General features: G+C 42.2%; 1 protein-coding gene and 1 long non-coding RNA gene across 3 annotated transcripts in view; one reads left to right on the top strand and one right to left on the bottom strand.

The window, feature by feature from the left end:
- LOC127528937 (uncharacterized) overlaps positions 1–24,640 on the top strand; it is a 328,693-nt gene that overhangs the window by 269,915 nt on the left and 34,138 nt on the right. The gene's annotated exons all lie outside the window — the stretch shown is intronic.
- Positions 1–24,640, bottom strand: part of rapgef4a (Rap guanine nucleotide exchange factor 4a) — a 348,015-nt gene that overhangs the window by 247,888 nt on the left and 75,487 nt on the right. For both annotated transcript variants that reach the window (XM_028806286.2, XM_028806287.2), the window contains exon 4: positions 14,901–15,047. In XM_028806286.2, the coding sequence (XP_028662119.2) occupies positions 14,901–15,047 (147 nt within the window). The remainder of the gene's footprint in view (positions 1–14,900; positions 15,048–24,640) is intronic.

Below are 24,640 nucleotides of genomic sequence, written 5' to 3' on the forward strand. Positions count from 1 at the left end.
TGAGAAAAGCGATATATAAATGCAAAAAAAAAAAAAAAACATACAAAATTATACACACCTGCAGTGGGCTGGCACCCTGCCTGGGGTTTGTTTCCTGCCTTGTGCCCTGTGTTGACTGGGATTGGCTCCAGCAGACCCCCATGACCCTGTAGTTAGGATATAGCGGGTTGGATAATGGATGGATGGAAATTATACACACAGTACAATATGTTGGGAAATGCTTATAGTTGCTCAACTGATTGAGCCTTTAAGAAGAATATAAAAGGACAATAACAATACATGACTTTTTAATAATGGGCGGCACGGTGGTGCAGTGGTAGCGCTGCTGCCTCGCAGTTAGGAGACCCGGGTTCATTTCCCGGGTCCTCCCTGCGTGGAGTTTGCATGTTCTCCCTGTGTCTGCGTTGGTTTCCTCCCACAGTCCAAAGACATGCAGGTTAGGTGGATTGGCGATTCTAAATTTGGTGTGTGGGTGTGTTTGTGTGTGTCCTGCGGTGGGTTGGCACCCTGCCCGGGATTGAGTCGTGCCCTGTGTTGGCTGGGATTGGCTCCAGCAGACCCCCGTGACCCTGTGTTCGGATTCAGCGGGTTGGAAAATGGATGGACTTTTTAATAGCAAAAATCATTAGCAGAAGTATAACTATGTGGCACGTTCCCCCTGCTATCTTTATCTGTCTTGTCTTATACTTTGCCTAGCAGTTCTAAATGACGAGCCCCTGTGCTAAATCTGTGTCCACTGTACATGTCAGTAGAAAGAAAAGTAGATTCATAAAATATATTTGCACAGAGCACGGTGACATATTAAACTTATGCACTTATTACAGTGACTTGCTCTGGGCCAACCGGTGAGCCACGGGTGTGACTTGAACCAACATCCTTCTGTCTCAGGGCCCAACTAGATGACACTGCTTAATGGAACGTGGTGTAGTGGTTAATACTTTGGACTTTAGACTTCAAATCCTGAGGTTGTAGGTACAAATCCTGCTACCGGCACCATGACCATAAGAAACCCTAACCCTAACCCTAACTGAGATCACTACCAACTTAGTGAACCAGCGCAGTTTGATATATCAGTGTATCTGATATCCCCTACCCTCACCCTAGCCCTAATTGGAAAAAAAAAATGAACCAGCTGTATCACAGGGTGGCACGGTGGCGCAGTGGTAGCGCTGCTGCCTTTGCAGTAAGGAGACCTTCCCGGGTCCTTCTTGCGTGGAGTTTGCATGTTCTCCCCGTGTCTGCGTTGGTTTCCTCCCACAGTCCAAAGACATGCAGATTAGGTGCATCGGCGGTCCTAAATTGTCCCTAGTGTGTGCTTGGTGTGTGTACGTGTGCTCTGCGGTGGCCTGGCGCCCTACCCGGGGATTTGTTCCTGCCCTGTGCCCTGTGCTGGCTGGGATTGGCTCCAGCAGACCCTGTGTTAGGATGTAGCGGGTTGGATGATGGATGGATAAATATGTGGCAAATAATAAGCAACTGAATAAATAACATAATAACAATAGGGTGTCATGCATTTGTTGACACTTTCCTTATTCAAAATATGGATGGAGTGGGAAAAAGCTCCTCCTCAGCCTCTCTGAACAGCAGTGACGTGCCGTGAGGTTCATGGCTGGTGAAGCACTGACTCCTTCAGAGTCAGGCTTACAGAAATATGAACCCAACAGAGTAGCTCATTCACTATTCAGTTGGCAGCCATCATGCACATTGACTGCTGGTTATGTTTCATATCTCATCAGCATTCTTTACACACACACAGGTAAGGTTCATATTTGGATAAGAAAGAACGTTACATTTGTAGCGGCGAGAGAGACAGCAGAGAGAGCACATTTGCTCCTCACCCTCCATGTGTAATAAATTTGCTGTTGTAATTCCACAATTCATACTCATTCAATACAAATGAAAGGATAGAGTGGTGTACAAAAAAAAACGATTTGCAATTTTGACCTTAAGTGAAATACTTAGTTGTTTTTAAAATCTTTTAATTTTGATGCTTCAATCAGTTTTAGTACAGACTGTTCAATAAAAGGATAACAAGAAAAACCGACTCAGGTGAGGAGTTGGGGCGGGCAAAGTAGTTGCAGCTATTGATTATTCAGTGTTGTTTGCCTGGGTGTCTGATCTGCGTTGACTGACATGGCTATTTTCTGCGTATCCCATGGTTGTCTTCCGGCAGTGTGAATGCCTCGAGAGACAGGGCGTCCTTGTGTGGTGAGTTGTTGCAGTTTGTGACCACCTCGCCGACGTTATCCCAATGTTGGCAAACAAAGCCAACAGCCATGTTGCGAAGTTTGAGAGCAACAGTTTCGTCAATTACATTGTTTCTATCAGTCGGGTTTTTTTGGAAAAAACAGTTACCTGATGCAGGAATTTCTATAACATTGAAAGAAGTATTGTTTCCATGAAATACACTTGAAGCCGTAGCCATGGAGGGCAACAGAACAGTCAACGTGGTTCACAGCTGGATTTGGACAGCAGCACAGACCAAAGCGAGTATGTGTTTGATGAGCTGTTCGAGTTGGAGGAGGGGTAGAGTTTCTGGGCGGGGCTTTGTTGTTCGTTTCCCATGGTTTTCGATGGTGGACGCGGTCGGGTGTCGTAACCGGAAACGAATAATGAAAAGTCAACGTGGCTCAGAGGTGCATGTGGACTCCTAGCACTGACGAAAGGGACTAACTGGGTGGTCAGTGAGTTTTTGCGTCCGGGCACATGAGCACGCAGTGTGAATGCCTAGAGAGCGAGGGTAGACGCGGGCCGGGGAATACGGAGCATTGGTGGGTGGGGAAACGTCTTCCGTGTTCCTGCAGGACCATCTAAGAAGACGCATGTTTGTCGCGGATGCAAATTGCTGTATGTGGCGTGTAAAACAGTTTGCTATGGTGCACGCGGTCGTGCATTGTAACCGAAAAGTCAACGTGGCTCAGAGGTGCGTACTGTAAGACAGACGAACATAAATGATGCCGTTTTTTCGAAGTCGTCGCGTCCGAGTTGGTGGGCGTGGCTCTGTGAGTTGTCGTCGTATCCAATGGTCTTAGAGTTGGTGGGCGTGGCTCCTTCCTGCGTGCGCCATGGGCGTCTTACTTGTCGGTGGCTTAGTGAATCCATGCCCCTTCCGGCGTGCTTTCCATGGGTGGCTACTTGTCGGTGGCTTAGTGAATTATATATATAGATAAGTGTTGGTTGTTCTAAAACCATTCACATGTGAGATGCCCGTGCACTGTGTCATCCCCGGGAGCCCGGGATTCCCGGGAATGAAATGTGGGATTCCCGAATTCCCGGGAATGGATAAAGCCGTCCGGGAATAGAATTCCCTAGTGCACACCCAGTGATGTGTTTAGCTGTACCATTCCACTCTCTGCAGAACTTTGTGGTCTTGCTTTGTGCTGTTCCCAAACCAGGCAGTAATGCTTCCTGTCAGGATACTTTCCATGGTGGGTTTATAGACGTTTGTTAGCAATTGGGATGGCAGCCTGAAATCTCTAAAGGCATCTGAGGTAGAACAGGTGTTTGCTACGTTCCTTCTTTACTAAAGTGCCGATATGTTGGGAGCAGGTTAGGTCATCAAAGTTCACAATTAGTCCCCTTGTCTTGCGGACATTAAGGAGTAAGTCCACTGTCCTGACACCAGGGTGACAGACTCTGCCTGCTCATTGTTCTTAGAGATCAGGCCTACCACAGCAGTGTCATCAACACAGTTGACAAAGATGTTAGAGTCATGTGCAGACATGCAGTCATATGCATAAAGGGAGCACAGCAGTAGACTCAGAACACAGCCTTGTGTAGTGCCTGTTTTGAGAGTGAGGTATGATGAAGTGTGCCCACCCAGCTGAACCAGCTGGGGTCTTCCTGTCAGGAAATTAAAAATCCAGATGCACAATGAGGTCCCTGAGCTTGGAGAGGATTGTTGTGATAAATGCAGAACTATGTAGTCTATAAATACCATTTGCACATAATTCCCTCTCTTGCTATTCAGGTGGGCCATTGCTGTAAAAAGGATCAAGGTGATGGCATCCTCTGTGGACCTTCTTGAGCAATATGTGAACTGTAATGGATCCAACTCTTTTGGCATGGAAAAGCACATGTAATTCTTGTCCAGCCTCTCAAAGCACTCCATTGACTATATATCCCCTCAAACAGTGTCACCTTTGTTACGTGAGTAGGCCTACTGATTGAATCTGTGTGGCCGACTCTACCAATGTTGATGATTCTAAATTGATTTTCAAAATATTTCTTAAAAATCTAGCAAATTTTATTAAATATACCTTTCACAATATGCTACACTATAATCAATGCAATGGCATATGACATTTTCAATCCATTATATTTCATGTCAGGGTTAAGGGTGGTCTGGAGCAAAGCAGCAACAAACTCTAGATAAGGCATCGGTTAAACCAAAGGGACTAATATAGAACTGCAGAATAAACTTATATGCACATCTTAAGCATAAGGAAGGGAAACTGGGGGACCTGGAGAAACAACCACAAAGACACGTGCAGAATATGCTAACTGCATACAAACAAAGTGATTCAGCAGAGCTATTCACGGCATGACTGTGCTGCCCACAAACGAAATACTGCAATTAAAACACATTTTCACACGACACCCCAGGTTATTTCAGATGTGTACCATTCAGCTTTATAGCTCTTTTTAAACTTTTTAACCTTGGACTTTTTATGTTCTTTCCATAAAATACATAATCGACTCTTCTGATCTTTTTCCGGTTTTATCTGCGCCACCACCGCCTAATCCAGTGGTTCTCAATCTGTGGGGTGGGTCCCCCTAGGGGGTGCGCGAAGATGTGAAAAAAAGAAAACGAATCAAAAATATGAAAAATACATCTATTTAAACCAAATCAAATATTAACTTAACACTACATTTTGATAGTAGAAAAATAAATACAGAGTTAGATAAATGTCGATAAAAAGTAAGTATAATAAAATATGCATCTATGATATATCATTAATTAAAAAAGAAGAAATTGGTATTACTGTAGTGGGCTCCTTTCAAAAAAACGTTAGGGTAGGCACGATTAAAACTGTTTTGAAAACTCGGGTCGCAAATACTTAAAAGTTGAGAAAAAAAAGTTGGCCTAATCAAAGCACCATCATGTCCCTACATTGATGGATTAAAGACCAGACGTCCACGTGACCGTCATCATCAAGTCCTTCCATGAGAACCCTGAATACAATGAGGACTGATTGATGTTGTTAATGTTAGGTAGAATGCCTAGAGGGGGCTGGGTGGTCTCGTGGCTTTGGAGCCCCTGCAGATTTTATTTTTTTTCCAGCCGTCTGGAGTTTTTTTGTTTTTTTTCTGTCCTCCCTGGCCATCAGACCTGATAGATAGATAAATAGGATGGATGAATGGATAGATAGATAGATAGACTATTAATCCCAAGGGGAAATTCATATACTCCAGCAGCAGCATACTGATAAAAAACAATATTAAATTAAAGAGTGATATCAATGCAGACAATAACTTTGTTAAATGTTAACGTTTACCCCCCCGGGTGGAACTGAAGAGTTGCATAGTGAGGGAGAGGAACGATCTCCTCAGTCTGTCAGTGGAGCAGGATGGTGACAGCAGTCTGTCACTGAAGCTGCTCCTCTGTCTGGAGATGATCCTGTTCAGTGGATGCAGTGGATTCTCCATGATTGACAGGAGTCTGCTCAGCGCCCATCACTCCACCACGGATGTTAAACTGTCCAGCTCCATGCCTACAATAGAGTCTGCCTTCCTCACCAGTTTGTCCAAGCGTGAGGCGTCCCTCTTCTTAATGCTGCCTCCCCAGCACACCACCGCGCAGAAGAGGGCGCTCACCACAACCGTCTGATAGAACATCTGCAGCATCTTATTGCAGATGTTAAAGGACGCCAGCCTTCTAAGGAAGTATAGTCGGCTCTGTCCTCTCTTGCACAGAGCATCAGTATTGGCAGTCCAGTCCAGTTTATCATCCAGCTGCACTCCCAGGTATTTATAGGTCTGCACCCTCGGCACACAGTCACCTCTGATGATCACGGGGTCCATGAGGGGCCTGGTCCTCCTAAAATCCACTCCAGCTGCTTGTTATTCTATGCTAATTAGTGTTCTCTTATTTTAATTCTTATTTTGTCTTTTTTTCTCTTTCTTCATCATGTAAAGCACTTTGAGCTACATTATTTGTATGAAAATTTGATATATAAATAAATGTTGTTGTTCAAAGATTCAAACAGTGACCACAAAAACACTATACAGTATATGAGTTATGTAACGTCCTGACACGGTGCCAGTCTCACCAGTGGGTGCTAAACAAATGCTGAGGTACAGCACACACCTGGTCTTCTTTGAAAATGGCTGAATCGCGTAATATTGGCATTTTTTTGTTCACACATGACATGTACAGTATACGCTATTTTACAATACGTGTATAATCTCAAGGTGCTAATCAATGCTTGATAACTTTCTTGACTTGAAAACTGGATTTACTCGGTAAGTTTTTAAATTTTTATTTTCCAATGCTGCTCCATGCCCCATGACTTCCATTATAAAATGCCATGGCTATGTAGTTTTTTAAATGTATAGAAAATGTTTAACTTTAGGACATAACTTCTCATGGGAAATGCACATATACAATGCTTGTTAAGTAGTAACTGCGACTTGAAAAATATTGAACGTGTCCTTTTAAGGAGGCATGATGTTTAACAATGGCTCAGCACTGTGGGTGTGTGCCCTGTGATCAACTGGCATCCTTGACAGGATTGTTTCACTGGTGCCTGGATGGGATACAACTTCCCACAATGCTGAGCTGATAAAAGCAGACTTAAAAAAAACACACACACACAAAACAATGGATGAATGGACTTTTTTGACAATAAGTAATCATGAAAGAGCTAAATATGAACCTGCAACAACTTAAATGATAAATAAATCCAGGTATTACTACACTATTGGCACGTATACTTATCTCGCTCAACTGAAAGAATCCTAACTCTCCTATTCTAAGTCAGCGGGTAACTGATGTTATATACTATTTGAAACAGGAAAAAATAAAATTCTTACTTAGAGGATCTGTGCAGAACTTTTTCAAAACCTGGCAGGATCTGATCAATTACATTTTAGAAAAAGTTTTTAAATTGAGGAAGCAAGTTCTCTCCCCTCTTTTTTTTTTTTACTCCATTTATCATTATTCATTTAATGGAGAAGTAGAGAAGGCCAGAAGGAGTTGCATTGCGTCTTTGAGGACCTGGAAAAAGCATATGACAGGGTGAGGAGAGAGAAGCTGTGGTATTGCATGAGGAAGTCGGGAGTGGCAGAGAAGTACACAAGAGTTGTACAGGATATGTACGAGGGAAGTGTGACCGTGGGGAGGTCTGCGGTAGGAGTGACGGAGGTGGGATTACATCAGGGATCGTCTCTGAGCCCTTTCTTATTTGTAATGGTTGACAGACGAGATTAGACAGGAGTCCCCATGGACTGTGATGTTTGCTGATGACATTGTGATCTGTAGTGAGAGTAGGGAGCAGGTTGAGGAGACCCTGGAGAGGTGGAGATATGAGAGGAGAGGAATGAAGGTCAGTAGGACCACCAAGACAGAATACATGTGTGTGAATGAGAGGGAGGTCAGTGGAATGGTGAGGATGCAGGGAGCAGAGTTGGCGAAGGTGGATGAGTTTCAATACTTGGGATCAACAGTACAGAGTAATGGGGTTTGAGGAAGAGAAGGAAGAAGAGAGTGCAGGCAGGGTGGAATGGGTGGAGAAGAGTGTCAGGAGTGATTTGTGACAGACGGGTATCAGCAAGAGTGACAGGGAAGGTCTGCAGGATGGTAGTGAGACCAGCTATGTTATATGGGTTGGAGATGGTGGCACTGACCAGAAAGCAGGAGACAGAGCTGGAGGTAGCAGAGTTAAAGATGCTAAGATTTGCATTGGGTGTGATGAGGATGGACAGGATTAGAAATGAGGACATTAGAGGGTCAGCTCAGGTTAGACGGTTGGGAGACAAAGTCAGAGAGGCGAGATTGTGTTGGTTTGGATATTTGCAGAGAAGAGATGCTGGGCATATTGGGAGAAGGATGATAAGGATAGAGCTGCCAGGAAAGAGGAGAAGAGGAAGTCCTAAGAGAAGGTTTATGGATGTGGTGAGAGAGGACATGCAGGTGATGGGTGTAACAGAACAAGATGACGAGGAGAGAAAGGTATGGAAGGAGATGATCTGCTGTGGCGACCCCTAACGGGAGAAGCCGAATAAATAAGAAGATCATTATCCATCCATCCATTATCTAACCTGCTATATCTTAACTACAGGGTCACGGGGATCTGCTGGAGCAAATACCAGCTAACACAGGAAAAAAACCCCGGGCAGGGCACCAGCCTTCCGCAGGGCACACACACTAGGGACAATTTAGAATCGCCAATGCACCTAACTGCATGTCTTTGGACTGTGGGAGAAAACCCATGCAGACACGGGGAGAACATGTAAACTCCACACAGGGAGGACCCAGGAAGCGAACCTGGGTCTCCTAACTGCGAGGCAGCAGCACTACCCACTGCGCCACCATGCTGCCAGATCATTATTAATTTATTAATTTATCTATTTACTTATTTTTACTATCGTTTTACTCTGCTGGTCTAGCTCTCTTTTTCAGGGGTGGGGGTTGATTTGTTTTGAACTAATTTTTGTAAAACTTGATTTATTTGTATGGAATGTTATCTGATTTTAATAAAATCAATAAAATAAAAAATAAATAAATAAAGGCAGGTATGCATGCCAGTCAGGTCTACGTAAGCTGATGCCTTCTCTCACTTCTGTACCCACTGCTCTTAACAGTTTCAAGATCATAGGATATCTGTTAGTTAGACTCACACTGCCCTCTAGTGGCATAATTATTTAAAACAGTATGGGAATAATACTGTAGTGAAATTCTTACATCAGAACTTTAGAAAAATTGTGACAAGAATAAGCCATTCAGTCCAACAGGCCTGTCCATCCTATTCACCTAGACTGTCTCAAAATAACATCAGGTCAAGATCTGAAGATCCCTTAAGTCCTATTCTCCACCACACTATTTGGTAATTTATTCAATGAGTTCCTTTGCATTCTTTACGTACATGTTCTACTAACATACAACACAATGTCACTCTCCTGAACCAAGATAACATTCAACTCTGGGTTGTGGGAGGCTGGCAACAAAAAAGTCAAAATAAGGTGGAAACCAGATTAGGATGAGGCACTAGTTCTTCCACAGGCCAGATCATGCAGACATCCACATTCACACTCACATGGCACTGATTTAGGATCAGCAGTCAATGTAACACACAAAACAGGAATGTTTGTATCATCCCAAACCCTATCTATCCATTTATCCAATTCATATTGGCAGCAGGGAGTGATTGCCTACCCCAACAACACTGAGCAATGGGTGCAGGTCAGACCTTGATAGGCCATCATTTCATGGCACAGGGTTATCTCACTCACATACCCACATTCACCCACCAATGCCAATTTAGACTGCCATTTAATTCAACTGGCATTTTCAGAGTACCACAGAAAGTCGCCACATAGGCTTGAGAAGAAGCCCCCACACAAGCAGTGATCAGCCTTGGACTGTAAGCTATAAGGCAGCAGCACTGATCCCTGTGCTAGCATGCTGGACACACGTAAACACTTTTAATACAATTTTTTAAAAAACACTAGAAGATGGGCACATACAGTACAAGCAAGTGGCATAATTGCTGTTTTCATACTCAGTACAAGTAAAGTATTTCTTTTAAACTGACCCTTTCCTTATTGAATGCCATCACTATTGCTTTCTCATCTTCCCAGCATGAGGACTGATGGCTAAACTGACTTGTGAGGGGCCACACAATGAGTGAGTGGGCACTAAATTGTTAGGTTTAACTTTGGTAGGGCAAATTTTGAGCAGATGTGACAAAGTCTAAGTAGGATACACTGGGATAAGCTTATAAGTGTGGAGACAGTTGAGAAGCAGTGGATCAGGTTTAAAAATGTTTTACATGTGATGCAGGACAGATACATACCTAAATTTGGAATTAATAGGAAATTTAAAAAACTCCATAGTGGATTAAAAAAGATTTAAAAAAGAAGTTACAAAGGAAAAAACTTCTTTATAAGGCATATAAGACTAATGACTGCAAAGTGAATCGTAGAGCGTATGAGAACATGAGGGCAACCATTAAGAAGGATATCAGGGAGGCTAAAAGACGGAGAGAAATATAACAGATACGGCGAAAGACGACCCTAACAGATTCTTTCAGTATTTTAGTAAGTAAAAGAACAGTCAAGGAGGAGGTGAAGTGTATCAGGAATAGTAAAGGAGAATTAAAAAATACAAACAGTGAAATAGCAGATGCCCTAAACTTACATTTTTCTGAGGTGTTCACAAGTGAGGAAGTGGATAACCTCACAGAGGTAACAGGGACTACTAAGGAGGTACTGAGGGATTTGGAAATTATAGAGAGAGAAGTGCTGCTGAGATTAAATAAGCTTGAATCAAACAAATCACCAGGAACAGATAATATTTACCCTCAAGTTCTTTATGAGGTTAGCGAGTACAAATATAAACCCTTGACACATATTTTTAGGAAGTCACTGCGCACTGGAGAGATTCCGAAGGACTGGAAAATGGCAAATATCATCCTATTATATAAAAAGGGTGACAGGGCAGATCCAAGCAACTAAAGGCCAGTAAGCTTAACATGCATCACAGGAAAATTAATGGAAGGAATTATTAAAGGTTAAGATTGAGCAACACATGGCAAGGACAAGAGTTTAACTGACCAGTCAGCATGGGGTCAGAAGAGGGAGGTCGTGTTTTACTAACATGCTGGAATTCTATGAGGAAACAAAAGGATACGATCAAAGTAGAGCAGATGATGTTATTGATGGTGACTTTCAGAAAGTGTTTCATAAGGTGCCACATGAGAGGGTGGGCATCAAACTAAAAGAAGTGGCAGTTCAGGGTGTGGAGTGTAGGTGGGTGAAGAATTGGCTCAGACACAGGCAGCAGAAGGTGATGGTGTGAGGAACCTCATCAGAACTGGCTGATGTTAAGAGTGGTGACCAGCAAAGGGCAGTGCTGGGGTCGTGCTAATTTTAATAAATATAAATGGCTACAACCCATCCAAAACACCGCAGATTTTAAAGTACTATTGTTTGGGTTGCAACCCTCCTGTCTTTCTGACCTTTTACACCTTTACTTTCCATCTCAACACATTAGGTCAGGGGGTCTCCCAACATGTCGCTCGCGAGCTACTAGTAGCTCACAACCCCTTTTCAAGTAGCTCGCCAAAGGGTTAATGAATCCTATATAAAATTTGAAAACTTGATTAGTCAAAGGTGGCGCAGTGGTAGTGCTGCTACCTCGCAGTAAAGAGACGTGGGTTCACTGCCTGGGTCCTCCCTGCGTGGAGTTTGTATGTTCTCCCCGTGTCTGCGTGGGTTTCCTCCCACAGTCCAAAGACATGGAGGTTAGGTGGATTGGCGATCCTAAATTGTGCTTAGTGTGTGTGTGTGTATGCCCTGCGGTGGGCTGGTGCCCTGCCCAGGATTTGTTCCTGCTTTGTGCCCTGTGCTGGCTGGGATTGGCTCCAGCAGACCCTCATGACCCTGTAGTTAGGATATAGCGGGTTGGATAATGGATGGATGGATGTTGGGAATATGCCTTAGTGTTATTTATATGCAGTAATATTATTTAATAATAGTTTATGGTATTACATCAATGTACTTCACTGTAGGTTTGTTAATACTGTTCACTGATACTTTATTGATTTGGATTTCATGCTGCCCATAAGGGGCAGCCGCCTTTGCAGTAGAGAGACCTGGGTTGGTTGGATGGATGGATGGATGGATGGATGGATGGATGGATGGATGGATGGATGGATGGATGGATGGATGGATGGATGGATGGATGGATGGATACTTTATTAATCCCAAGGGGAAATTCACATACTCCAGCAGCAGCATACTGATAAAGAACAATATGGGTTTCCTCCCACAGTCCAAAGACATGCAGGTTAGGTGGATTGGTGATTCTAAATGGTCCCTAGTGTGTGCTTGGTATGTGGGTGTGTGTGCCCTGCGGTGGGCTGGCGCCCTGCCTGGGGTTTGTTCCTGCCTCGCACCCTGTGCTGGCTGGGATTGGCTCCAGCAGACCTCTGTGACCCTGTGTTAGGAAATAGCGGGTTGGACAATGACTGACTGCCCATAAGCTAGTGTCTAATTTGAGTAATACTGACTACTAGTGGACTTTTGGGTAGTTTACCAATACGTTTTATGAATTCTTTTTGTTGTAGACCGCACACACACACACACACACACACACACATATACAGTATACTGCACCTATTCAAATAAAGGTTATATCTTCGAATAAATAAGTCAGTTTCATTCTGAGCTGCTGTGTGGAATTCTCTGCCTCATTTACCAGTGTCCTGACCAACACTCCGGAGTGAACACAGTAAGTCCTGAACACAACACTACAGATACAGTAGTCCTTTGCTACAGTCCCAATCAGTGCTTGTTACAGTTTATAGAGCAGTTATTGAAAGCCTCTTCACTTTCTCCTTAACAGTCTGGTAGGGCAAATGCATCTCCTCACTCCAAACTAAAGCTGCAGTGTGTTATTGGGACGGCAGAAAAGACTGTAGACTTGAATATGGACTCCACTGTGGTCTTGTATGCACTGAGCTAGTAATTATGTTGTTTGACTTAAGCGCAGCATTTGACACCATCGACCATTCTATTTTACTGCACAGGTTTGCCTGGTTTAGTTCTTATTTATCAAATAAATTCCAGTATGTACAGAAATGTGCTGACAGGACTCCATCATTATACACAGAAGTTCAGTATGGTGTCCCGCAGGGCTCAGTACTGGGACCTTTACTGTTTTCACTTTACAGGCTTCCACTGGGATGTCTCATTAGGAAACATCATGTTAATTTTCACTCGTATGCAGATGACACCCAGTTATACCTTTCTTTTAGACCAAATGAAGTTGTCTTTAATTAGTTGTGTTAGTGAATTAAAGGAGTGGATGAATGAGAACTACTTGTCTTCAAACATTTTAATTATTGCAGGGAATGACGCTGATCACAACAATATTTTGACATCATTTATCACCATTAATTTGATTTTATTGAATCTGCCCATAATCTAGGAGTTATCTTTGACTCTAGAATGTCATTTAATGCACACATTACAAAGTTGTCCAAATCATGTTTCTTCCATCTTAAACATGTTGGGAAATTTAGGCGTTTTCTAAATAAGCAGGATTCTGAGAAATTAATTCATGCATTTATTTCTAGTAGGATTGACTACTGCAATGCGGTGTTCGCTGGATGTTTAAATTCTTTATACAGCCTCCAGTTAATCCAAAATGCTGCGGCAAGAATTACGAACACATCACTCCAGTTCTTAAAATCCTTACACTGGCTCCTGGTTAAGTTTAGGGCAGATTTCAAAATCCTCCTTTTAACATATAAAGTATTAAATGGCCAAGGTCCGGCTTACTTATTGTATCTGAACTTATCATGACTTACAAACCTGAGCGCACATTAAGATCTCAAGATGCCAGTCTGCTTATGATTCCAAAGATTAATAAAATAACTGAGGGAGGTCGAGCTTTTAGTTACAGGACCCCTAAACTGTGGAGTGGTCTGCCTGCTACTATAAGAGATGCCCCTTCAGTCTCAACTTTCAAATCTCGGCTGAAGACTCACTACTTCAGTTTAGGACACCCTGACTAGAGCTGCTGATTAACTGTACAGACTGCATCTCTGCTGTTAGTCGTTAGCACTAACACATAAGTAACATGATAGTTATAATTTGTTACAAACCCTCACCTATACTGTTTCTCTTCCCAGTACTCAAATGTGGCACTTTGGTGCCACTGCCCACCTGCCAAGTTCTTCTGCCAGCCTAAGGTAAAGTCATCTCTGTCATTGTCGGGTAGAGGGATCCTTTAATTGGATTGGCTGGCCCAGCGCTGTCTCAGCTGTGAAATGCCCAATAGGGGGAGGCAGCTTGATGGCCGAGATCTCCAGGATTCTGAACAAATCCAAATCATATTCTATGATATCATCTACTGTTGACTTCTGCTCTGTACTTGTAATATTTCTAATGCACTATTATATTGTATCTAGGATTACTTGTGTTCTGTTCTGTGTATTGTATTGTATTGTATTGACCCCCTTTTTTTTTTTTTGACACCCAACCTACCTGGAAAGGGGTCTCTCTTTGAACTGCCTTTCCCAAGGTTTCTTCCATTTTTTTCCCTACAAGGGTTTTTCTTGTGAGTTTTTCATTGTCTTCTTAGATAGTCAAGGCTGGGGGGGCTGTCAAAAGGCAGGGCCTGTTAAAGCCCATAGCGGCACTTCTTGCGTGATTATATTTTATCACTGGCCACTCATCCGGGCAACCATTTCTTTCAGTTATTACAATCAAGGAAAATTTAAAGGTCACAAAACGCAAGAACTACTAGATGTAACCATTTCTTTCCCACAGCAGTCACTCTGATTACACACAGCCTCTGATTCACCTCCGATTTTTCCTGCTTTCTACACTCCTCTATCCAATCTAAATTATGTTTATTTTGTATGTACTTTATAAAGTAAACTTACCTGATATAATACTGAGCAGGAGTGCAGTTCTACCTTACTGTATTGTTTTATAGATCGGTGTTTTGTGTAATATATTTTTTCACTACTACTATATAACGTGATGGTATCATGTACTGTATATTGTGTTGTTTAATTGCATTTACTTAGTTATGTGTAAAGAAGAAACACCAGAAGAAATCCCTAGCAGCTACGATGCCTGGCAATAAAAAAAAGTTCAAGTTCAAAATCAAATGTACATTGTAAAGTTGATTGCGACAAAGGAAATACGAGATTTTCGTGTCTTACCTCCCACAGCAACTTGAACTCCTTCTGTTCGATGCGCAACAGCTCACTGAACTCCCGGGTAACGATGGTGGCATGGCGCGGCGTGTTATCCAGAATGGACTCGCCAAACGCCGTTCCAATACCCAGTGTGCAGATGGTGACAGCATCCTAAAAAAAAAAAAAAAAAAAAAAAAAAAAAAAAAAAAGACAAGGTTGCTTTATCTTTTTCATTACAAAAGAAATAATACAACACTGACCACTGACAAAATGGACGCATGACATAACATTCGGGGGTAAGTCGGGTGTTCTGAAAGTAACAGCTTCCAGTGCCCGCTTTTTGTTATTTTGCGCAGGCGCATCAAGGCGTTTGTGCACCGTTATGCCTCTTTTACTTTCTCGTATATCAAGTACTGTATTGGGAAAGTATTGTAATTGTCCAAAAATTTGACGTTTTAGACAGACTTTCTTGTATACGAAGTATAGGGAAATTACTGAAATCCTCCAAAAATTCAAATTATATTCCGAGTCCGAAAATAAAATTTTTCGAATTATGTCTGCGTCTGTGTGTGTGTGTGAACACACAATGACTTGAGTACGCATTCATTTAGGTCAACCAAATTTTGCATTCAAGTATTAGATAGATAGATAGATAGATAGATACTTTATTAATCCCAAGGAGAAATTCACATACTCCAGCAGCTATTAGGTACAAAACGTAGATTTCTATCAACTTTTGGGCTATTTCCGTTACTTTACCTTTTATTCATGCAGCTGCAGTCAGTTTATTCAACTTTACTTTTACTTGGGACGTTCAAAAAGTTTCTGCTCTTTTTTAAACTCTATTAAGAATTTCAAAAACAAATGACATCACTTTTCTACATGGTCACCTTTGATTGCGATGCAATTTTCCCAGTGTCATAGCAACTTTTTAATGCCCATTTACTACTCCTCCCGCCTTCACCATCTCCAACGAAAATATAAAAGTGTGGAAACTTTTTGACCGTCCCTCGTATAATAATTGTTTAACATATTATTAATTTGATTTGATTTGTTGTTGATGCAGGCCCGGTTCTAGAGGCGAAGCCGCCATCGTGCCATTTTAATTAATCGCGACAAGTTTAATTAATTCATCAGTAAAATTCCGAAAATAAAGCGAGTGCCGATTATAGACTTAATTTTCTTGAAAAAGACGTCGCCTCATATTCTCGCAAATACAAAAGTTAGCAAAAGTCTATTTCTTCACATCACACCTGTGAAAGATATTTATAGGAAAACAAAATATGAATATGCATATATAGTAAAACAATTTGAAAAGTAAGCGTTTGCTATTAAATTACTAAATAAAATATTAAATTAAAATTGCACTCTCCTTGCTTTCTTACTTGCAAGTTCGTCAATAATGCCATCTAAGTTAATTTCTTCTGACAAATCTTTCTCTATTGCAATTAAACCAAAATTACTCAATCTCTCTTGGCACATCGACAATCTTAAGTTTTTCTTTGAAGCAAGTTACCGACATTCGACTGGAAAAGACGAGCCCCGCGCCGAGCCTGCGTTTTGTTGAGGGCCGCCTTCGTGCACGCACGATTTGCACGACCAGCAGAAGCGGGCCTGTGTTGATGGTTCTTTAATGTACACAATATAAAAAATACTGCGGTGGGCTAGCGCCCTGCCCGGGGTTCGTTTCCTGCCTTGCGCCCTGTGATGACTGGGTTTGGCTCCAGCAGACCCCGGTGACCTTGTGGTTAGGATATAGCGGGTTGGATAATGGATGGATGAATATAAAAATATAGTCATTGTCTTGTGGTTTACTCCTCAAATATCCATCTCCATATATAAGTATACGAGAAAGTCAGAGGAGACCACTCCCGAGTTTTGATTTAACGCATGCTCAGTCTCACAAGTCGGCCTGATCATTCACGCACAGTCGCGTTTTCCTCTTTGTAGCTGTCGCACGCAGTCGCTGTTAAATCGAGGATGGTTAAATCTGGTCACAACTGGATTAGGTGGTATTTTAGTTTTAGACGGGTGCTCAAAGTTTGAGAGCTACCAGTAAACTTTATTAAAGAAGTGTGGAAAAAAGCCACTGATTTTTTTTAAGTTGCAAGCAGTTTGGTGCAAGTTATATTATTTACTTAGCGAGATCTCATGAACAAAGAAACATGAAATAAAATGCAAGTGTACTCGTCCACAAAACGACTCCTTAACTTAACAAGTATTATTTAACGAGAATCAATGCCTTCTACTCAATAAAATAACTTTTTCAGATTTACTTAAGATGCAGTAGGATGTTCAACATACAATATGGATTAAACACTGAGCTTGAAGGAATACAGAACATGAAAAAATAATTTTATGCAGTGTCAACGTTCAGTTGTGATGTATGGCCGATCATGTGACATTGATTTCTCTGCACACTCAGGATAAATCTATTGGGGAAGCGACTGTAGGCTACACATATGACCAACTGAACTTTCCACCTAGTCTTCAGGCTTTAGCTGAACACAAAGCTAACTTCTGTATTTGGGAACCGACTTATTTATTTATTTTTTGTTTGTGTGACCCTGGAATGATGCCATCAATGCTATTTTTGACTTTGAAAATGTGAAATAAGTACATTCATCATTGTTACAGTGACACATGTTGCCACATTGACTAAATGAACTAAATGGGAGGTTTACTTCATATATCTAATTAATGTCAATTTGACTTAAACAAGTTTAATGTTCACAACTATTTTATATTTGCATAAAGTATATTTTGCATGAAGAACCATCCCCTTTGTGGATCATATGTTATAGCATGTGCAAAAGGATTATCGCATCTTTGTATAGTTGGAAGTAAAGAATTTCAGTAAATTGATTTTTTTTTTCCAAATTTCATGGAATTTGTGTGGTAGTGGAAGGTAATATCTCTTATACTCTTTTTGATAAGCCTGTACAAAATTCCCTGCTTTATGCAGAACCTCGGCAAGACACGCCCCACAAGACTATTGCGCATGCACAGCGTTTTGTTCCTGAATTGTAACGTGCGCACAGTCTCTACCTGCTTGTTTGCATTTTTCCAAGTTACAGTTCGCTGTTACCTTTTGTAACTGTGTGTTGTGCGTTACTGACAAAGTAAGTAATTTCCTTTTTTGCAGCGTTCACTGTAACTTAATATATTAGTTAATGGTGCAACTTATGTTGATGGTCACTGCAAGTATACAGAAGCGCTATTATGGCTCTGCTTGCTGTTTGCAAATGAACATATTGTTAAGTCTGTGCACTGTTGACCTTTGGGGAGAGATGCGCTGTACTTTACTTCGCTCCAGGACGTTAAACTCTGTTGATTCTTGCAGTATGAAACGTAAAAGTTTTTTTTTTTTGTAAACGAATGCCGTCTTGAGCGTTTCGCTGTACCTTTTATTCTAATAAATACTGCCACCTACTGGTGGGATTAAACTATCCGTAACATTGAGTACAGTAATCGATGTTTTTTTTATAAACACTGCTCATCCTGAATACTGTGTAACTTTGACATTTAATTAGTTACAGTGCATCCGGAAAGTATTCACAGCGCATCACTTTTTCCACATTTTGTTATGTTACAGCCTTATTCCAAAATGGATTAAATTCATTTTTTTCCTCAGAATTCTACACACAACACCCCATAATGACAACATGAAAAAAGTTTACTTGAGATTTTTGCAAATTTATTAAAAATAAAAAACTGAGAAATCCCATGTACATAAGTATTCACAGCCTTTGCTCAATACTTTGCCGATGCACCTTTGGTAGCAATTACAGCCTCAAGTCTTGTTGAATATGATGCCACAAGCTTGGCACACCTATCCCTGGCCAGTTTCGCCCATTCCTCTTTGCAGCACCTCTCAAGCTCCATCAGGTTGGATGGGAAGTGTCGGTGCACAGCCATTTTAAGATCTCTCCAGAGATGTTCAATCAGATTCAAGTCTGGGCTCTGGCTGGGCCACTCAAGGACATTCACAGAGTTGTCCTGAAGCCACTCCTTTGATATCTTGGCTGTGTGCTTAGGGTCGTTGTCCTGCTGAAAGATGAACTGTCGCCCCAGTCTGAGGTCAAGAGCGCTCTGGAGCAGGTTTTCACCCAGGATGTCTCTGTACATTGCTGCAGTCGTCTTTCCCTGCCTAGTCGCCCAGTTCCTGCTGCTGAAAAACATCCCCACAGCATGATGCTGCCACCACCATTCTTCACTGTAGGGATGGTATTGGCCTGGTGATGAGCGGTGTCAGGTTTCCTCCAAGCGTGACGCCTGGCATTCACACCAAAGAGTTCAATCTTTGTCTCATCAGACCAGAGAATTTTCTTTCTCATGGTCTGAGAGTCCTTCAGGTGCCTTTTGGCAAACTCCAGCCGGGCTGCCATGTGCCTTTTACTAAGGAGTGGCTTCCATCTGGCCACTCTATCATACAGGCCTGATTGGTGGATTGCTGCAGAGATGGTTGTCCTTCTGGAAGGTTCTTCTCTCTCTACAGAGGACCTCTGGAGCTCTGACAGAGTGACCATCGGGTTCTTGGTCACCTCCCTGACTAAGGCCCTTCTCCCCCGATCACTCAGTTTAGATTTCCAGCCAGCTCTAGGAAGAGTCCTGGTGGTTTCGAACTTCTTCCACTTACGAATGATGGAGACCACTGTGCTCATTGGGACCTTCAAAGCAGCAGAAATTTTTCTGTAACCTTCCCCAGATTTGCACCTCGAGACAATCCTGTCTCGGAGGTCTACAGACATCTCCTTTGACTTCACGCTTGGTTTGTGCTCTGACATGAACTGTCAACTGTGGGACCTTATATAGACAGGTGTGTGCCTTTCCAAATCATGTCCAGTCAACTGAATTTACCACAGGTGGACTCCAATGAAGCTGCAGAAACATCTCAAGGATGATCAGGGGAAACATGATGCACCTGAGCTCAATTTTGAGCTTCTTGGCAAAGGCTGTGAATACTTATGTACATGTGCCTTCTCAATTTTTTTATTTTTAATAAATCTGCAAAAATCTCAAGTAAACTTTTTTCACATTGTCATTATGGGGTGTTGTGTGTAGAATTCTGAGGAAAAAAATGAATTTAATCCATTTTGGAATAAGGCTGTAACATAACAAAATGTGGAAAAAGTGATGCGCTGTGAATACTTTCCAGATGCACTGTATGTGCATATATGTATTTCATTTGTATTTGTGCATGTATTGTATTCATTTATTTTTGTTTAGATACCACACATACACTTACGCATACAAATCTATTAAAGTACTTGAAGCAACCTGGAAAAGGGTGTTATGTACTCTCTGGTGTAGCTGCAGTTCTTTCTAATCAAAGAATTAGGCCAGCAAGTGTACAATCAGCACAGTAATGTACAACTGTCCCTCACAATGCCCTTCATCTTTTTTTCTTCTTTTCCAACAAAGCAAGAAACAACAGCCAACAAAAATGAACTCTGTATACCTTATACAACAGTATATGAATTGTAACAAATGTCTGCAAGTAATTATGTAATCCACACAAGATAGACAATATTAAAAGTATATATTCAAATTCCAGCCAAATTTTATGCAGTAATTATTTTCTAAGTATAGCTTGAAACTCCAAATTGGTACTATTGTACATTTATTAACTTAAGTGAGTCTCATAAGCATACTAAATGTGTCAAGTTAATCCAACTGAAAATGTTTAATTAGAACATTAGAGCACTCTAGATGAGAACAGGCCATTCAGCCCAGCAAAGATCACCAGTCGATTAATAAGGCTTAGCTTTTGGTTTTTGACGGAGTAAAGTCCATTTCACATTAGATGACGACTTTTCCAGTGATTTCCAGTTGTATTCTTCATTTACATCTTCTTCTTCCTCTTCTTCTTTTGGTTGCTCCCGTTAGGGGTTGCCACAGCGGATCATCTTCTTCCATATCTTTCTGTCCTCTGTATCTTGTTCTGTCACACCCATCACCTGCATGTCTTCACTCATCTCATCCATAAACCTTTTCTTAGGCCTTCCTCTTTTCTTCTTATCTTGCAGCTCTATCCTTAACATCCTTTTCCCAATATACCCAGCATCTCTCCTCTGCACATGTCCAAACCTTTACATAATCTTAGCAAACAGTCGTGTAATGCGACATACCCAATGACTGAGACCAACTAGTGTGCAACAGGCTAGGATCAAATCAAACATGTCTGATGTTCTCGTTAAGGCGATGTCACATTGTGAGTCTGTCATAGAGTATGTCAGATTTGCCAACCACAGTCGCTGATTTCGTTACTGCACTATGTCAAATTACACGACTGAAAAATTGTACGGTACGTTCACCGGCTGAGTGCCAGTTTTCCAGCATAGCCATGCTCGTCCCTTTTTCTGACAGCTAATTGCGTGCTGCTTGATGGAGTAGCGCTTTATGAAAGATTAACAGCTGCAGTGAGTTCAGCAGCAATCTCTGCCCTTTAATTCCTTTTTACATTCTGTTATGGTATGTAAAATACGTGGCATCAAACCAACGAGCTTCTCTTCTGTTTGTGAGGTCCACAGGCCTGTGTGGTGCAGGATGGAGTCGGCGCTGTACCGGAGCTTTGTGGAGGGTTAGTAGAGATAGTGAATTCAGTTCCTCATTGTTTTGTTTTAAGCATTGTACTGCAGGCTGAAGTGGGATAGTCAGCGAGATGCAGAAAGAAGACAAGAGTACAAGGAGATAAGGCACAAGGTGAAGAGAGAGGTGGCGAAGGCTAAAGAAAAGGCGTATGATGAGTTGTGTGAGAGGTTGGACACTAAGGAGGGAGAAAAGAACCGGTGGGCTACACAGAGGGACCGAGCTGGGAAAAATGTGCAGCAGGTTAGGGTGATAAAGGATAAAGATGGAAACGTACTCACAAGTGAGGAGAGTGTGTTGAGCAGATGGAAAGAGTACTTTGAGAGGCTGATGAATGAAGAGAACAAGAGAGAGAAGAGGTTAGATGATGTGGAGATAGTGAATCAGGAAGTGCAACGGATTAGCAAGGAGGAACTAAGGACGGCTATGAAGAGGATGAAGAATGGAAAAGCCGTTGGTCCAGATGACATACCTGTGGAAGCATGGAGGTGTTTAAAAACTCCAGTTCCATCTCTCCTAATCAGATTGTTTAATGGAATCTTGGAAAGTGAGAGGATGCCTGAGGAGTGGAGAAGAAGTGTACTGGTGCTGATTTTTAAGAATAAGGGGGATGTGCAGGACTGCAGTAACTACAAGGGGATAAAACTGATGAGCCACAGCATGAAGTTATGGGAAAGAGTAGTGGAAGCTTGGTTAAGAAGTGAGGTGATGATTAGTGAGCAGCAGTATGGTGTCATGCCAAGAAAGAGCACCACAGATGTGATGTTTGCTCTGAGGGTGTTGATGGAGACGTTTAGAGAAGGCCAGAAGGAGTTGCATTGCGTCTTTGTGGACCTGGAGAAAGCATATGACAGGGTGCCTGAGAGGAGCTGTGGTATTGTATGAGGAAGTCGGGAGTGGCAGAGAAGTATGTGAGAGTTGTACAGGATATGTACGAGTGAAGTGTGACAGTGGTGAGGTCTGTGGTAGGAGTGACGGAGGTGGGATTACATCAGGGATCGGCTTTGAGCCCTTTTTTATTTGTAATGGTAATTTACAGGTTGACAGACGAGATTAGACAGGAGTCCCCATGGACTATGATGTTTGCTGATGACATTGTGATCTGTAGTGATAGTAGGGAGCAGGTTGAGGAGACCCGGAGAGGTGGAGATCTGCTCTAGAGAGGAGAGGAATGAAGGTCAGCAGGAACAAGACAGAATACATGTGTGTGAATGAGAGAAATGTCAGTGGAATGGTGAGGATGCAGGGAGTAGATTTGGAGAAGGTGGATGAGTTTAAATACTTGGGATCAACAGTACAGAGTAATGGGGACAGTGGAAGAGAGGTGAAAAAGAGAGTGTAGGCAGAGTGGAATGGGTGGAGAAGAGTGTCAGGAGTGTGTGACAGACGGGTATCAGCAAGAGTGACAGGGAAGGTCTACAGGACAGTAGAGAGACCAGCTATGTCATATGGGCTGGAGATGGTGGCACTGAGCAGAAAGCAGGAGACAGAGCTGGAGATGGCAGAGTTAAAGATGCTAAGATTTGCATTGGGTGTGACGAGGATGGACAGGATTAGAAATGAGGACATTAGAGGGTCAGCTCAGGTGGAACGGTTGGGAGACAAAGTCAGAGAGGCGAGATTGCGTTGGTTTGGACATGTGCAGAGGAGAGATGCTGAGTATATTGGGAGAAGGGCACCAAGGATAGAGCTGCCAGGGAAGAGGAGAAGAGGAAGGCCTAAAAGATGGTTTATGGATGTGGTGAAAGAGGACATGCAGGTGATGGGTGTGACAGAACAAGAGGGAGAGGACAGAAAGGTATGGAAGGAGATGATCTGCTGTGGTGACCCCTAATGGGAGCAGCCAGAAGAAGAAGATTGTACTGTGGGCTGAACGCTCATTAGTTCTCAGCTCTCACGTGCAAAGACCCCACCCCTGTGACCAAAAAGAAAATCAAACGTGTTTGACTTTATACTAGCCAGTTGCATACTAGTTGGTCTCGGTCATTGGGTGTATCACATTAGATGATCAGCTTCACAGAAGTCCGCCATTGACTGCCTCCGACTGGCTATGATTATGTAAATAAAGTGACATAGGCTTTAGTCAGAGGGTTGATCTGTGAACGTAGGAGGGCTGACAGCCACATGAACCAATGAATGCTGATCTGGTAGTACAATCCATAGAATGCAGCAATGAGGTACATGTGTTTTGAAACTCACAAAGAGAGGAGAAGCTCATTTGCTGGATGTATCTTATTTTATCATACCATAACAGAATGGGAAAAAAAGAATTAAAGAGAGAAATTACTGCTGAACTCCCTGTAGATGTTAACCCTTCAAAGAGCACCACGTCTGTCAGGCTGAGGGCTATTGGCTGTCAGAAAAAGGGGCGAGCGAGAGTGCGCTGGAAGATCGGCACCCAGTTGCTAAATGTGACACTGGCAGTGAAAGTTGCTATATAAATAAAATATTATTCTTTTCAGTCATTTAGTATTAGGAAACTTATTAACAGTTTGATTTTAAATTTAAAATGTAGGCATTGCAAACACAATACACTTCTAATATACTTTAAACCAGGGGTCAGGAACCTATGGCTTGCGAGCCAGATGTGGCTCTTTTGATGGCTGCATCTGGCTCGCAGACAAATCTTTAATAAAAAAATAATAACGTTAAAAATATAAAACATTCTCATGTATTTCAATCCATTCATTTCCTACCGCTCATGTTCATGGTTGCGGGTGGCTGGAGCCAATCACAGCTGTCCTCCGGGACAACACCAAATTTTTATTGGATAACGCGTAACGTACACGGGTCGTTGTGAGGTCAGGAAGTAAACTTCCCTCCCTTTTAATCAAGTAGTCAGCTAGCTAATTGCAGAAACCCTTTTATCGAAGAAGATGGCTAAAAGAAAAAAAGATGAGGAGTATCGTACTTTTCAGCAGGAATGGACAGAGGAATTCGCCTTTGTGGAGAGAGCAGGTTCTGCAGTGTGTCTAATATGCAATGATAAAATTGCATCGATGAAATGGTCAAATATAAAGCGGCACTTCGACATACGCCATACTACATTTGCATCGAAATATCCTGCGGGGGACAGCAGGAAGAAAGCATGTTCTGTGCAGAGTGCAAGCTAGTCAGCAGCAACTCCGTGTTTGGACCCAACAAGGTGACTGGAATTCGACTAGCTTTGCTGG

The sequence above is a fragment of the Erpetoichthys calabaricus genome, chromosome 8 (assembly GCF_900747795.2).
Source record: "Erpetoichthys calabaricus chromosome 8, fErpCal1.3, whole genome shotgun sequence".
Lineage (NCBI taxonomy): Eukaryota > Metazoa > Chordata > Cladistia > Polypteriformes > Polypteridae > Erpetoichthys > Erpetoichthys calabaricus.